General features: G+C 33.5%; 1 protein-coding gene and 1 long non-coding RNA gene across 5 annotated transcripts; one reads left to right on the top strand and one right to left on the bottom strand.

The window, feature by feature from the left end:
- Nucleotides 1-2,882: 2,882 nt before the first annotated feature.
- Nucleotides 2,883-8,875, bottom strand: LOC108220153 (uncharacterized). Of its 4 annotated transcripts, none has more exons than XR_010292531.1 (4): nucleotides 8,456-8,875; nucleotides 6,032-7,062; nucleotides 3,429-5,685; nucleotides 2,883-3,362 (listed from the first exon to the last, which is right to left on the bottom strand). It is a non-coding gene; the product is annotated as an uncharacterized LOC108220153 (long non-coding RNA). The 4 variants fall into 4 exon arrangements; XR_010292529.1 differs by having other exon boundaries at nucleotides 2,883-4,820; nucleotides 4,899-5,685; XR_010292530.1 differs by having other exon boundaries at nucleotides 2,884-3,107.
- Nucleotides 8,876-11,783: 2,908 nt separating this feature from the next.
- Nucleotides 11,784-13,872, top strand: LOC108220188 (large ribosomal subunit protein uL23). The gene is made up of 3 exons (XM_017393880.2): nucleotides 11,784-11,942; nucleotides 12,537-12,900; nucleotides 13,600-13,872. The coding sequence occupies exons 1-3, from the start codon at nucleotides 11,927-11,929 to the stop codon at nucleotides 13,682-13,684; spliced, it is 465 nt and encodes a 154-aa protein (XP_017249369.1). The 5' UTR covers nucleotides 11,784-11,926; the 3' UTR covers nucleotides 13,685-13,872.
- The last annotated feature ends 3,027 nt before the right edge of the window (nucleotides 13,873-16,899 follow it).

Raw genomic sequence — 16,899 nt, 5'->3', positions numbered from 1 at the left:
AATAATTGTACCTACATAATCTCTATAGCCTACCGTGTTAAAACCCTATGATTAACACTTCTTAAACTATCGATTTGTTTTCGAATTTAACGTTTTATTTCTAAGACTGATACAATTTCTGAAAACAGTGTTTCAAATGAGACCGGAAATTTGAAAGTGTCCCGGATGATATATTGGTGTGAAGGGAGTGCCCAATCAGATAATTAACCCGTTATTTATATGACGCCCCCTTACATGAATTTCTAGTTCCGCCACTGGTTATCGTGCCAGGCTCTGCCTATCCTTGGGGCCAGTAAACTCTCTTTAGGTTTGTTTCTTGACATATAACTGTGGTCATGTCATTTTGTCCATGTCTTACTACTAGTATGTGCCTTTCTTCTTTGATTGCTTATTTCATCTTTTTGTTTGTCAATTGCTCACTAGTTTGCCATCTCCATGTCCTGGTAACTCCCTAAAATTCTTCTACATGAGCAAGATTGAATGGCTGCCAGTATAAAAATGTTTGGCATCCTAAGAGCGAAGGATTCTTACGCGGTGAGGATTTTATATTCAAAACAATTAAAGATATCTGTGGCATCCTAATGCTCGACGAGTCAGAGCTCAACATATCCATGTAAGTGGTTATTGGTCTCTTGTATTTGACTTCATTGTACATATATTTTCCACCAGCTGTGAATCTATGTTTGTATCAAATCTCTATTCTTTATAACATGTGATATATACATGTATACCGAATAGTAACGTTATTGTGTTGGATTAAGCACCTGTAGTTATTAAACCATTTGAAAGCATGGACATACTTAGATTCTATCATTTTTTGATTGGTTTCTCTCCCTTTCTAGGTTCAATTATTTTCCAAATGATATATACTTTTTGTTTTCGCTGACATTTGTTTTTGCGTAAATTAAAAACTTTGGTGCCTTGATGTGCTCAAACTTCTTGGTGATTATGGTTCTAATATGTAAAAGTTCAGGCTTGAAGTTCATGATGCAAGGCAGTATGCAACTGAAACCGTGAGGTTCGTCAACCAAAGAACAGTCAGTTTTCTTCTAAATGATAATTTTTGATTTCCTCTGAGTTAAATCGATGAATTACCATTTTTCATGGATTCTTTTGATCTTTCTTTGTGTTCTGATTGCCTTGACCTAAAATGTACAGAATAAAAAATTTGAACCGTTGAACCCGAGTTTCGGTACGCTGTGTGATCCTGCCGACATGCTTACTTTATCATCTCAACTTTAAGGCTAAGGAGATGTATCCTAGAGCTCCACAGATGTTGCTTTTCCGCAGAACTGACAGTCACCTTCAGTGGAGATCTTTCGATTGAGGACTATACTGTTTTCAAAATTTTAGATATAAAGTCAGGTTTGTTTCTGACATCTCGAAGTGGTCATGTAATTTGAATCAACTCGGACTCCTATATGGTAGTTTTTTGTGCTTTATTGTTGATTTATTTGTTTATCAGGTGACCAAGTTTACAGGCTCCTAGTTTGGTAACTCTTAAAATTTGTCTTGCGGGAAATGAAGCGGGAGATAAAACAAATGGATGTTATTATTGCCACAAGTATGGCAAAGTCCGGCATCCTTTTTATGGCGGATTCGTACGTGCGGTGATTCATCGTACCTTTCCGAAGAAGAGTTCAATTGCAAAGAAGAGACAGATGACAGCTTGCTGAGTCTCAGCATCTATATTCTGTGTTCTTTCTTTGTTTTATTATTTGTAGAACTCTTAAAACAGCTCTCAAATGTTGCTATGGGTCTCATGTTAATTATCAAGTCACTAATCATGAAATTGAGCGAGTCTTAGTTGCTTGTTCATAGCGAGAGTCATGTTTGGATTGTGTTTCAACATTATGAAAGCTTTCTATGGTATGTTTTATCACTCAAGATGACCAATGAATAGATGAGATAAGCTGATCCAAAGTTGTTCCCTTTAAGTGAGTGAAAATTTTGAAGTGAGTTTGAAGTGTAGAAGCCATTTTAAGACTTTATGTGGTAGAACACTTTTCAGGGATGCAAATGTGTTGCTAGTGTATTGTTTCACCACTCATGCATACGCAGTGGATGCAAATTGTGAGATTTATAAACTAATTTCATAGCTTGACAAACATTGATTTTACGAGTGTGCAATGAACTGACATGAATATGACAAATTTTGGTTCAAATGAATACGGACCAGTTTGGTTAAATTATCGATTTATTTTTATTATGTGCGATAATGCACAAGTTTCAATACAAAAGAGGGAGGAAATGAAATTTGTAAATTATCAAAGACTAAAAAAAGACAAAGAGGTTTAGGATTTATTAGCTTTATAATTGCAGAGGATGGGTGAGTCTGAGTGAGCGATAATAATATTCGATGCAGCGAGAAATTGAAATGGGGGCAGGGACGGAGCCATGTTTTTGATAATGTGGGGGAATTATTACTTTTGCAAGCTTATTTACTATAAATCTATAAATTTTATCAATATTTTCATGTGATTTTATTAATTTTAAAATATAACAGTTTAAAGAATATTGATTTTTTTTCTTATATCAGCAAATTTTTAACAAATATTTCCTCACAACTATGTGCCTTAAAATTTATACTAAATAAATTCATTTACTTTCAAAATAAAATAAAATTATAAACTCGTGTTTTTTTCCATGGGAAATATGTATCGATGAAGTATCAAATAACTTCGGCGACATATGACAAAAAATAATAATAATAACTTCGGCGACAAAATTAGAAACTAGTATTTATGCCCGCCCTGCTGGGCTTTTTCATGTCCAAATTTAAATTTGCCTGCAGGATGATTGTGAATTTGAAATGACATGAAAGTTGTTGTTTGTGAGATTTGAAAACCCCAACGATACTTAGGTGATAGATATTCAACAAAGATGGTAAGCCGAATTGATCAGTTGTTGATACATGTTTCATACAAACCGAATTTGTTCTGATGCCAACAAACAACATATAATGGCAGACAAAAGGAAAAGTACTGAATCTGATAAGAGCATTCTTAGAAAATAGCAAAACAGAGTAATGGTAGCCTGATTCTTTAAATCAAGTAAAGGTCAAGTTGATATCTGAGATTCCTTGCGCATTGTAGGTCGAGGGTTGCCTGCAGAAGAGGAAATCAGGTTAGGCATTAGGAAAGAAACATAGTTACTTTTGGAATATATCTGAATCTTTAAGTTTTTTAGCATTTGATCTGTGATGTTTGTTCTTCTTGGTTTGGAACAACTGCACTTGCATCTTTTGGAATGTCAACAAAACCATTGCAGATGTTAGTCGATTCCCTGATTTGTATGACGACGCTGTATTCTTTGTTGAGAGTAGTCAAAAAACTCTCTGGGATGGCATTACCATCTTTCATCTGCTTCGTAAAATTATTTTAGTACTAAAAGAATGCACACAAAAAAAAAACACAAACTGTTAATACCTCCGCAACTAAGTCCAAAGCTCTTCTTCCAATCAGTGTGCGTACTTCCCTATCCGCCAGGACCACTTGGATGTGTCCAGTACTGTCCTCGGCAACAAAATGCATTTTGAACCTAGATAGCAGGAAAATTATAATTTAATAATTGTGTTTTCATAAAAAATGTCAGTTTAAATTTGCCCAAGTAAATCACTTCCTCTGTGGATAAGGAACACAGCGATTACAGCTCTCACAAATATGACATGGAACTTCATTTTTTGTCTCTTTGTCGCAGCTAGTGCAGGCATTGTAAGACCACCCCATACTTTCGTCAATGCTTTTGAACTTCACATGTAGCATAAAAAAGGTATGCAAACATGATAACTGCGTTATTCACCTTGCACTAATTACGTGATAACTGATGAATTTTGCATACCTCAACAGCAGTTATTCCAAGACATTTCAACTCAGCAACAATGACCTTCTTTGTAATGGAAATCCTTCTCACTTTGTGGTCTGATAATGCTCGTTTCGCAAAATCAGGGTTCAACAACTTTTTCAAAGTTGTTCATTACAAAACTTCAAAGAAAAAATGCATAAAAAACAAACAGACAAAAATCCAAGTACAAAATAGATTTTACTAACAATCTCTTCAGGTGTGTCACACTATGATGCTTGTGATTGAGGTAAATTTTTGTTGCTGGGTTGTTTGATATATCAACTTCACCTTCAGAGAAAAATTTAGACTGAGATTTAGTTGAGTTAAAAATGACAGTAAATTAGTCTGGAAACAAAACTCACCATTCCATTTACCAACTTTGCATCCTGATATAATAATAATGACGGGTTTCTGAACAGTAGTCGACAACATTTGGTCGAATGATACCCCAAAATTGTCCCAAAATGTTACATTAACAGCAGAGCTACATTTTTGGAAGTCATAAAAATTATTTCTGTTTAACATATGTGGCGATTTAATACAAATGATGTAATTTGTACCTTCCATCACTGATAAACAAAGTTCCCTTACTTTGTCATAATTTTTGATTATTCCTACAACCTCTGGAGAAGAAGTTTATGTGTTTTGTTGGATTTTTATATTTATGAGCAGTGGCTGGTAAAAAATGTGAGCTTACCTGCCAGGTACCTAGTTTGGTTTGAAAGTTCCTCCAGCTGGCTGTGATCGTAAAAATCGAAGGCGTCCTGTGGTATGCTAACCCCATCATCTGCTAACTCTTGGATGTTGGTATCTTTGCTGAAGACTAACTGTTTGTCAAGCCTGAGGAAGCGGAATTTGTCTGTTTGGTTGTAAAGCTGGACTGTAAAGTTCTTAATGTTGAAGATCCTCCCAACAGTAATCTTGTTATGAATGTCCTCAGCGCATTTAGTCGGAACAAAGGCATGGATCCTTTGACCCTGCACAGAACAAATCAGTCAATGTAACTTTTGTGTTATGTTGTTTACCGAAAAATGTAAAAAGTGTGATTTTCTAACGTTGTGGTCCAGTAGGATTAGGTTGAAATTCTTGAACTCCTCTCCAGTCTTGGTTGATCTTCTCCATAAACGCATAATCCTAACCTTGATCTTGTGGTCCTCATTTCCTACTTTAAGCTTTTCAATAGTTTGATACTCTCAATTTGATATTTTGTTTTCCTCTTGTTTGGGCAGCAAATATGGAAGTGTGTAGTTATTTGTAGTGTGCAATGTATGTAACTGCAGTAAATGTTTACAACTAACCAAGCAATAATCTTAAATAAAAAATCCAACAGTTTAATACAGAACCATGCATCACATCCAAAAGCAAAGTGTTGTTAAATGCAGTTACAGACCTTAATAACCAACCACAAAAGTAAATGTTTGAAAATCTGAGTTCAAGTACGAATCTTGCAAATAAAATAATCAAAAGATCCAGGTTTTTGATTGCGAGGTTCTGTTGGCAGCTGGAAAACCATTTGCTTACTTCGACAGCTGGAAAAACAAAATGACCATGTGGTTGAATAATGCAAATTCTGAAGAGGAAATTTTCATATTAACGTAAAAGCTGTGAACATGAGCTAACTTTTTCAACCTTGACATTTTTTTTCCAGATGAATTGCCGATGTGTCTGTAGGATTGTAAGCCAATGGTTCAGTAATTTTGCGTGCTCTGCTCTTCGTGTTCGTAGAATTCCCTGTGTTTGGAGTTTGATGTGCAGTTTCTTGGATCTCAGTCACCTAGTTGTGACAGCTCTCAAATCCGGTGGTCTGGATTTGGTGCCACCAAAAGAAAAACAATTGAAAACCTGTATTTTTTTTTCGAAAGTAAAAACAAGTATTTCAAACCTGGATATAAAAAATGATTTACACTTTTGAAACATGTATTGTTGAAAAGCTAATAAAAATCAAAGAATTTAAAACCTAAAAGCATTAATAAAAGATTTAAAAGAACAAAGTTTAACCCCCTTTAAAACAGGATCGCGAACAGGCTATAGTATTGAAATCAAAATTATAACTAATAAATCTTATTACAACACAACCCAAATTATCAGAGTAGCTGATAATATTTAATAAATTTATTTTACATTTGAAGCGAAATTAAGCCAACTCTAATTACCACTAATCTCGCAAACATCTTCCTGAATACTTTACCTGATCATTCAGTTACAACTAATCACTTGAAATCCTTGCCTAGCATTACTCTTACGCGCAGCCTAGACAGATGAATCATCTTTAACACTATCTGAAAGGGGTTAGAAGAAATAGCAAGAATGAGCAAAAGAATGCCCAGCAAGTATAATAGTTAAAAAGAAACAGGAGTTAAATTAGAAAAAGTAATTGAACTGGAAGTACACAAAACAACATGCTTTTAACTTGAAACCAAAACAATTCAAAAGTACATATAATTTCCAAAGCATTCAGATATATTGGACGTTAATAGTCACGTAGATGATCAGTCTACAGTAACTTGGACAATGGTTACGCATTACCCTGAAATAACATGTTCCGGAACTGAAGACTAGCTAGGTCTTCAAATAACGCTGGGCCATTGCCTTACAATGGTCCTCTTACGCAAACAAATAGGCTGGGCCGTTACCAAATAACGGTCCTCTTACGCAACTCCAATTATATCTGAGTTTTTACTTCCCAGTTCTAAAGAATTGCATTTTTAAGAAAAGGTTTATTCCATAGGAAGTATACTTACAACGGATAAGCCTTACAACCGAGGAACTAAACCGAGTTATGAAAATCATTTATAGAGATTTTGAAACCATGTATATCAATTTGATAAGTCCCTCTTTCCAACTCAAAATCGTACTTAAGTCATGCATTTGTAATAAATACCAGTTTTAAGGAAAGAGTACTCAGCTTTTAAATATAGCATTTGAATAGGAATACTTGCAGTAAATACAAGTTGAGAATAGAATTACTTGCATAATAAGGTTTAAAGGAAATATCACTTGAACAATAAGTGAAGATAGGGATACTTGCCTCAGTTCTGCTGATTTTCATACCGATTTAATTCTACCAGACTATCTCACAACACAGCTTCGTTTTAAGGAACTATTCCTCATTCAATTCGCAAAGCTATTTAACTACTTCTGAATGTCCTTGATAGACAAGTCTCGGTTGATTCTCCAAGAGTGACACGGTACTTCAGTTGTCGATGCCGACGGAGTTAACTAATATCGAATAACGTATAAAATCCGTAATTAGCTACCCTTCGTAAATCCATATACATACTACAGTCAGATACACACATAGCACATAATTGAACAATTAACTTTTATAACTATTAAAAGTCAATATTGATAAGCTAACATATAACATGTTTCAATTAACAATGTCGCCTTATTCTTAAATATTTAATATTCTTTAACAATAGAATATATATAATTTCTAAAGAAAATTCGGCAACATTTCCTCTATTTATCGGACTATCCACCTGTTTTTAGTCTAGTACCAATAACCATTCCAACAAGTTTCCAACCCAACAACTCAACAACTGTCAACCAATAGTACTCTAAACATAATTATAACTTAGCAATCCATATATCACTTTATACTATAAAGAACAAAGGTTTTAATCATATACACAGATATACCTCAAGAAACTCGAAGTATATTTATATACATAACTAAGAACTTAAATTCCTTAATCCTCGTATAATCAATATTGATAGTCAAAATCCCAAAATCATCAACTGCATACTATAAGAAAAATAAAGGTTTTAATTACATAATCACATATACCCTAAAATCGAAGCATATATAAGTATGCAATCAAATCTCAATCTTCTTAATCCTCGTATGATCACCATGTTCAAAGTACTTTAACAAAAGTGAAAAGTACTTCTCCTTTTACCTTAAACCTTGGTTGCTTAACTCTCACCCTTACAACTTGCAGCAATTCCAATAGTAAATCAAAATAACTGTAGCTCCAACTTAACCTTTTTAAACCAGCTGCCACTTTAATATGATGTTGCTCAATTATAACCTGAACAAATATTTTCTTAATATAACAATTTAATAAAAGTAAGTCCTTTTAAATTAAAATCCCAATTTAGTTGCACAAAATCAGAATGACTTATATCATAATCCTTTTCAGAATAATTAACTATCCATAAACTAAGCTGATTCATTTGTTTTAGAGAATTGATTTATATTACTAATCACGTCCCAAGCACCCCTACACACATATACATAATCTGATTTACTAAGAGCAGTAATATAACATCTAATTGGCTTTTAAATATTCAATCTATAATTCTAGGATCACCTGATTAGTTACTCACAATCTATTCAAATAGAACTAACATGATCCTTTATATATTCAAAACTAATTCAGTTATTGATTTTCACAAGCTAATCGGACAAATTACAATCTCAGATTTTAACCAACTAATACCTTGCTATTAGCAAAAATTATAATCAACACAACCCATATAACTGCATATATTTATGTGTAACCGATTCGAATAAAAATTTAGTAATTCACAGCAATAGACATCACACAAGCAGTTATACACATATACATACACGCATAACTAATAGAGGAGACAATTCAAGATATACCTAATTGGAATAATCAAAGATGGGGTGGACTGCTAGCCAGAAAACGAAGTTAATTGACCGAAGAAGTGAAAGCCAATGATTGGCTTCGAGAACAGTAGCGCGGCGACCGGAAAGATGGAAAGAACAGCAGTGGTGTGTGATTCGTTAGATGGCGAAACAGTGTTGGCCGCACTTCAGGAAGAAACCAGGAAGAACATGGGCGGTGGGAGAGGCAACGTCAGGAAGAAAAGGATTGCGAGAAAGAAACACTTGCGGAATTGAGAGGGGTGAGGAATCTGGGAGAGATTGAGAAGGAGTAACGAGAGAGATGAAGAGGGACGAGAGTCTGTGAATAAACAGAAAGAGATGTAAAAGAAAAGATACGTGGAGGAAGAATAGAGATTACAGAAACACGCGTCTTCTTAATCCTACATTGCCATTTGTTTTCTGAGCTGATTAATCAACCATCGTATACCTGCTTTTAACTGATTTACAGAGATAACTTGCAATAAAATTTCTTCCGAAAATTACTGTAATATTTTTATAAATCCTGAAATATTATAAAATTATTAAAATAAAATTTTCGGAGTTTACAGAGCATTTTTAAAATTTATACAAAATTTAGAAGTTAGCTACATTCGGAAACTAGTTAAAAATCATGTCCTTATAGAAATAAGATTTTTATTATCTTAAAAACTCCTAAAATATTTATGATCACTATCGAGCAATTAAAATAATTTTTCAAATTATCTTTATGTTTTTATAAAAATAAAAATCCATTTAAGAGGGTAACAAATTTAATAAATTAATATAATAATATTAAAAGTGGAAATAAATGCACAGACAGACATAATCATAAACAAATAATAATTCAATTAAATCTCGTAACAGATAATTGCACGATTGATAGATATTTTCCCATAATCCCAATGACTAGGAAAATAATGTAAACACATATTTTTGAAAAAATTTTAAACTGGAATAAAATATTGAATTTTATTTCTCATTTTTCTCGAATAATCTTGAAATAAAATAATAAAATAATATCTTAAAATACGAGTCGTCACACTAGTACATGCAAAAGGAGTTAAGCACTTCAACTATGAGATTCTATATTTTTTCCTCAGAGGTGTTTTTAGTGGCATTTTGTTTTTGCAAGAGGTGCTTTCCATTCTCTCAGCTGCATTTTGTTGAATCAAGTATTAAACAAATTAATCATTGTTTCAATAAGAAATCAAGAAACACAACTATCCTTACCATTTGAGCTGTCCGTTTCAAATAGAGAATCATCACAATTTTCAAACCTTAGCATCTCTGTGTATGTTCAATCATAACCAAAAATCAATTACTGCTATTTATTGTCTTTAAAGGTGATGATATAGATAGCAAAAAATATAATACAGAAGTCATACCACAATTCTCATCATCCACAATAGCCGAGGCAGTCTGATTTTTACTCAGCTCATCATCAGGGAGATTCCGACCAAGGTATTTCAGTCGGGCATTCCCTCTAATTTTATATTTTATTGGCCTTATCTCTGTCATCATTGGTTCTAGGTAATTTATTAGTAATATCAGTAAAGGGAGTCCTTAGAGGTGTTTTCTGTGGCATTTTGTTTTTGCAAGAGGTGCTTTTGATATTCTCAGCTGCAAAAACAACAGTCTTATATATCAAGGCAAGTTCAGCAATTTTTATGTAAGGCATATTAAGGTTGGCTACTGGTATCTTAACAGAGTACGACAAATTACAAACAGAACATCAACTAAACAACACATAAAGCAACACATAAAACATACCTAACAACAGTACATAAAATTTACAGGGCAAATGATTAGTACACAATATACGAATAGAAACATCAACACATACAACATACTTAACAACACTACATAAAACATGACATAAAATATGCATTTAAACTGCAAATGAATATTACAAGAGGTCGTAGAAGACACTGTTGAGCTGTTTGGTGCATATGCGCTGTTGACAGATAATACTTCTGCCTCCCTATTCATGAATCCAGAAGCTTTCTTGACATTTCTAGCAGTTTTCCTTCTTTTAAGAGCCTTGTAACCTAAATTAAATTAATGAAAAGATCATATGTTAATGAAGTCTGATAATGGCTAAAATCTGAATTTATAAGGATAGTGGCATACCATTAATCATATCCTCAGATGTAAATAAACGCCAAGAAGAGTCGTCTTTATCAGCATTCTGTCAAGAAATTAACAGGTAGAGATATTAAAAAAAATAGCAAACATATTTAAATGCTGCCAAAACAGAGCATTGCAAAGTAGAATTCCTACAATACCTCAGACATGATCTCCGCAAAACAACCACCCTCGAGTGCGTCGAAGAATGGGAGCGGTGAAAGAAGAAAGCAGCGAGATACATGATTCTAAAATCAAGCTTCTAATTTGAAAAAACAACTTCCCAAGCAAGCTGTTGTCACCAAACTTTCAAAAGAAGCTGTGTTGTATGCATTAGCCATGACATGTGTCGCTTTCTTCAGCGTACACATAAGGTTGTGAAATGTCACGTGGGTAGTGGCATTTTTGAAATTAAACAGCAATGCAGGGTGAAGTTGTTTGCATAAGAGGGTACTGTAGGGAACAACATTCAGCAACTATTATATAAAGAGAAGAGAAAGTGGGTGTTTGGCACGGGCATATAAGCCCGGTTTCTGAATTATAAGTTAGAAACACTTATTTGTACCGTCTGTGTAAGAAGTCAAGAAGTACTTAAAAAAAGCTACGATTACTAGCTTTTGTCTCACGGCTTTTACTTCTTTCCCAAACACTTTTATCACTTATAAGTCTTAACTTGCTTCTAACTTCTACTTCACTTTTTTTTTTTTTGGAAGAAAAGGGAAGCTTATATTAAGGTAAATCAGCCAACAAAATAGTTTTCAGATTGACAGGAACATTTCTCCCATCAATTTCTCGACCTGGAAATGAATATGCCTCCTTCGCTAGAAAGTGAGCAGCCATATTAGCAGATCGGCGAATAAAAAACAAGACACACTTGTTAAAACTAGAACAACCCTTCCTGCATTCTTCTATTATTAAGCCAAACGGTGAGACCATGGAAACCTTACTTCTGATAGCCTGAATCACCATTTTTTTACTTTAAGCAATAAGCACTTATTTTAAGCTCACCCAAACGGCCCTAGTTTTCAAAGCAAAGATGAGGGAGACGCATAAAATTATTTTGGGCCCTAAAGAAGTTGGGCCACAGAAACACACCTTCTGGGTTTCGGAGAACAACGAACATTTTGGGCCTTCTATATTCCAATCGTTTATATAAATACTCGCCTCTGTATCTCTCTTCAGTTCCAAAACCCTAGCCGTTCAGGTATGTCTCCCTTGTTCTACCTCGATCTTCTTCTCGATTCATCATTATACACATCTATACATACATATATGTATATGCCCTAATTATTATTGCTGCTATTGTTACAGGTGAAGTCTTACAGGTCTTGATATCGAACCATGTCGCCGGCTAAAGGTACTTGTTCGATCTGAATGTATTGTGTGTGTTTGGATACTAGTTGGTGTCTTTGATTAATTTTGTGGATATTATGTTGAGAATGCTTGATGCACACAATTTTTTTTAATTTTATGTTGATTGTGGAAAATGGGGTCAGTGGTGTAGGTGCACTTGTTATCTTGTGAAATGATATGATTTTTGATTTGTAATTATATTTTTATTAAATTCGAGCAGCTATATGCATTGTTGGTGTAATGACTGCCTAGTAAGTTATCAAGATGTTTAGAATAGTGTGACTTGTAAGGATATACTTGGGTGGTAATACTGTTTAGAAATCGAGAAGAGAACTATGTGGATTGCTTGTAGGGTTTATCTATTAGCAGTTAAGCTCCAACTGAGATAATTTACGGACTTTATATGTTAATTTTTTTAATTGGGTGCTTTTTAATGTGTGTCACTACTAATGAGCATAGCTTGCACTTTTGTATTTAAAGCAATAACAGATATAATGCAATTAAATGCTGTTGGAATTGGGTAAATACTAACTGTGGAAAATATTGAGCTAAATAAGTGATAATTAGCCTGGGTTTAAATCGTTGATGTTTCTGTCAGTGGATGTGACCAAGAAGTCTGATGCAAAGGCTCAGGCACTGAAAACAGCAAAAGCTGTGAAATCTGGCACAACAAAATTCAAGAAGGTCAAGAAGATCAGAACCTCGGTCACGTTTCACAGGCCAAGGACACTGACCAAGGACAGGAATCCCAAATATCCCCGTATCAGCGCAACTCCAAGGAACAAGCTTGATCAGTACCAGATCCTCAAGTACCCATTGACCACTGAATCTGCAATGAAGAAGATTGAAGACAATAACACTCTGGTTTTCATCGTTGACATCCGTGCCAACAAGAAGAAGATTAAGGATGCTGTCAAGAAGATGTATGATATTCAGACCAAGAAGGTCAACACATTGATCAGGTAAATCACTCAGTTCATATTTTGGCTCCTTGTTTGTATAAAAGTTTCTTGTTAAGTTGTTAAAACTTACCTAGATGAAACTATTTCTGGGCTCTATAAACTAAGTCATATAAATAAGCTTAAATTCCATCTCTTTAATTATTTGTTTTCCTTGAATGCTCTTTTCTTTTGGGTCTGGGTTCCTCGAAATTGTTTTATTATAACATATATTTGAATTGCATCAGTGTGAACTTTTGAAGTTTGAATTAGCTTCAAATTTTGAATGCAGTCAATGCACCTTTTTTTGTCAACATTGTAATGATTTTGTAAATGAAGTAGAAATGTTAACCCAGATATGTATCTTGTGTATTTTGAGGGAATTAATCTCACCCTTGAACAGAAGTTTGTTACTTTGTCTGGGATTGGCTCTAAGGACTTTTTGTGTGTGACACAGAATTTTTTTGTAGGTATGTTGAGGGCTTTATGAGTACATATTGCTTAGGTTTTATTGTTCATACTATTGCTTCATATCCTTGGTGTAAACCTTGGAAAATAATGTTCAACTTGGATAACCTGTATCACTGTATGGGTCTTTTTTATTTTGCTCGTTGAATATGTTGTCATTGCTGTACGGTGCTTGTTAACACTGTTGGTCTTCTTTTTTGTGTTTTTGTCAAAAGAGGACTGTGTTAAAAAGAACTTTCATTTGTTGTATTCCAGGCCTGACGGAACAAAGAAAGCCTATGTTAGGTTGACTCCTGACTACGATGCATTGGATGTTGCCAACAAGATTGGTATAATTTAAATGACTTGTTGCAGTCTGGAACAGTTGTATGGTATTTTGCTAGAATTACATTGCGTTTTCGAGTATTTGATGAGAGATCATTTCCCGTATGTATCTCAAAGATTTCTCTTTTTCTTTAGTTAACTGTTGAACTGTACCTGGAAGGTTTTCTTTTGTTATATTCTAGAATATCAATTTTGAGTTTCTTATTCCTAGTTTTCCACTTTTAATTTAAGCAAGCAGTTGTATGATTTGTATATATAGCCCTTGTTCATCTTGGGTTTATGTGCAAATGTACAATGCTAAGACAGAAGCTAAGTTATGCAGAAGATGTCAACAGAGGAGATCTGGAATGTCAACAAAACTATGATAGTTATATCACTTGAAGAGATTAAATTATGGAAGAATGAGAACTTGATTAACTGGAGAACAGGGAAATATAACTTGATTAAGTTTAGTATGGAACTGGTTTGGTATATAGTTTTTTAATTAGTTTTTTGTATTCTAAGTAGTCATATGACAATTTTCTAACTGATATTTTTTTACCAAATAGCTTTTTCAAAACTAATTTTTGGAGCTTAATTTGCTATTTTGGAGCTTCTTATGTTTTCCCGGACAGTACCGGTTTTTGTGAGTTGTGAAGAACCACATGTTATTAGATAACAGCCTTGTGATACGTGCATCCCAATTTTTCTTGTTCTGTAGTCTATGATTTTTAAGATTACTCATTATGGACCTCTCTTGGCAAATACTAGCACTACTGTTTCCTGGTACAAAACTAAAAGTGTATGGCATCGTCTTGCAATTCCTCGATACTCATTTCTTCATTGGCATATTATGCATAACAGAGTTGCTACTTTAGATAAACTTTTGGATTCTGGCACTGTGGACGGCGATCCCTGCTTCTCTGTATCAATGGTAGAGAATCAAACCAGCATCTTTTTTTAGAATACCCCTTCACTCAGCTTGTTTTCAGACTTTGTATTACTGGACTTGACAATCCTCTTCCCCCTACCTGAACTAATTTCCCTCTTGTTTTAGTTTTATTCCTAGTCTGTAATCATGAGCAGCTGATTTCTTATCTGCTCCTTTTATTTTCTTTTCTTTAATGCAAATACCTTAACAAAATAAGAAGAAAGAAGATTACTCATGATGTTTGAAGAACTTCATATAGCCATCATTAGCACATTGAAAACCTCTTTTTTAGCGGGCAGGAAAATGTGTAGCGTCGAGGTTCTTTGGAAGATAGGTGCATGACTCATGAGTAGTCATATTTTTTCTCTCTCTTTGAATTTACAGGTTCTCAGCTTTAATATTTTGGATTGCTATAAAATTCTTTGCACAAGTTTTATATAGTTCCAACATGTCAAATTCCCCCAGTTTTGTAAAGAAAGAAAATTTCTCAGTCAAGAAAAAATAAGTAATCCAACAGTTGTTCCAATCCCAGTGGGCTTTAAGGTACCGTTTGGGGCTGCTGTTGCAGACAGCAACAGCAGCTTTTTGCTGAAAAGCAGGTGAAAAACTGTTTGGTAAATCTAAAAGCAGCTTTTCCGAACAGCAGCTTTTAGCTGAAAAGCTGCTGTTGGAGAAAGCAGGTCCTCCCATGCTTTTGGAAAAAGCTGCTTTTCAGCTTTTGCAGAAAGCTGTTACAGATTTCATTATCAAATCTCATCAAAAACATTATTTTTTTAATATTATAACTCAAAATAAGCAAATATCAAAAAATTACCAAACAGTTATCTGATTTCTACAACAGCACTTATTTTACCAGCACTTTTTCTGACAGCACAGCAATTTTTAACAGCACTCCCAAACAGACCCTAAAACCATAATTTGTACACCCTGTATCAAACATTCAAACGTGTTTACTGTTCAGTAGTAAGCTCTTAGTTTGTACTTTAACGGCATGCTCTTTATTTATTTATTTTTAAAAATAACTTACAATCAGAGAAGGAAAATGGAAAGAAAATGTTCTTATTTCTTTCCTGATTATTTTTTACCTTGGACATAAAATGCAATCCACTCGTTTGGCATTGATTTTGCATCCCCGAATCATTTTCCGTAATTTTTGTTGACGCATGTAATACTGTTTTTGCTAAAAAAATTATACAGTTATCAGTAGTGCGGGGAAAAAGTTCAATTTTAGCCATGAAAGGAATAAAATGAAATTAGTTATAATCTGGAGGGTGAATACCATTTTGACCCTCTTTTGGCACTTGTATATCCGAGTTTTTATTAAGATGATTTGGATGAGTTTAAAATAATAATTTATAATTTAAAATAATTTTGTTTTGTAAAATTAAAATTGGCTAATAGATTAATTTTTTATTATGACTTATATATAAATTATTAAAAAACAAAAAATCAAATTTAATAGATTATTCATTTGAATGATAATATAATATTAATAATTATCATATATAATTACAAAAATAAAACAGGTTGTTAAACAAAACATACTTTCTTCAATGTGATTTTAATCGACTAGTTGAGAAGCCGCGCTTTGCGGCAGACTATAAAATATTACTAATGATTCAATATTAGAATTTATAAAATAAAATAAATTTGCAGCAGCCTATAAAAATTATATTAATGGTTCAAAATTAATAATTTTAGAATAAAATAATTTTATATTATAAACGTCTCGATGCAATACCAATATTAATATATAAAATTGTAAGATTGTACTATATATAATTCATGAGTGAAACAATGAAAATAAATATCTGCATGTAATTAATGATTCAAAACACAACAAATCTTAATTTTGATTGTGTTTAACATAGGTGCGTAAAAGTATAAATAATATTGAGATACAACTCTGTAACCATCCCTAATTTCAATAGGAATAAACATTGTGTTCGAGTTGTACGAACATTAATCATCTCGGGACGTATGAGCTCTAATTCATGCACGGGTGTATTAGTGATTCCTTCCTTTTCACGATTGATTGACTGCAAAAACATCAACTTAAATCCATGAGATCTCGGTCTATAATTACCTTTGCAACAGCCTTTTATTTATGCTGTATAAACAGATTTCACTTAAAAGGTGCTTGAATTTAACTAAGCAAACATATATTATGAAAGTGTTGCATGAATAATCATTTCCTGTATATAAAGTAAACCATGTAAAAATTAACAATAACAAATATATCCGATGAACAAAACAAATATTATAAAATAAAAATAAAGAACAAACATACATCCCTGACCGTTAATCTATTGACCTTTTCA

The sequence above is a fragment of the Daucus carota genome, chromosome 5 (assembly GCF_001625215.2).
Source record: "Daucus carota subsp. sativus chromosome 5, DH1 v3.0, whole genome shotgun sequence".
In the NCBI taxonomy this organism is placed as follows: Eukaryota; Viridiplantae; Streptophyta; class Magnoliopsida; order Apiales; family Apiaceae; genus Daucus; species Daucus carota.
Note: the sequence above shows the minus strand (reverse complement) of the source record. Positions and strands in the feature narration are given on the sequence as shown.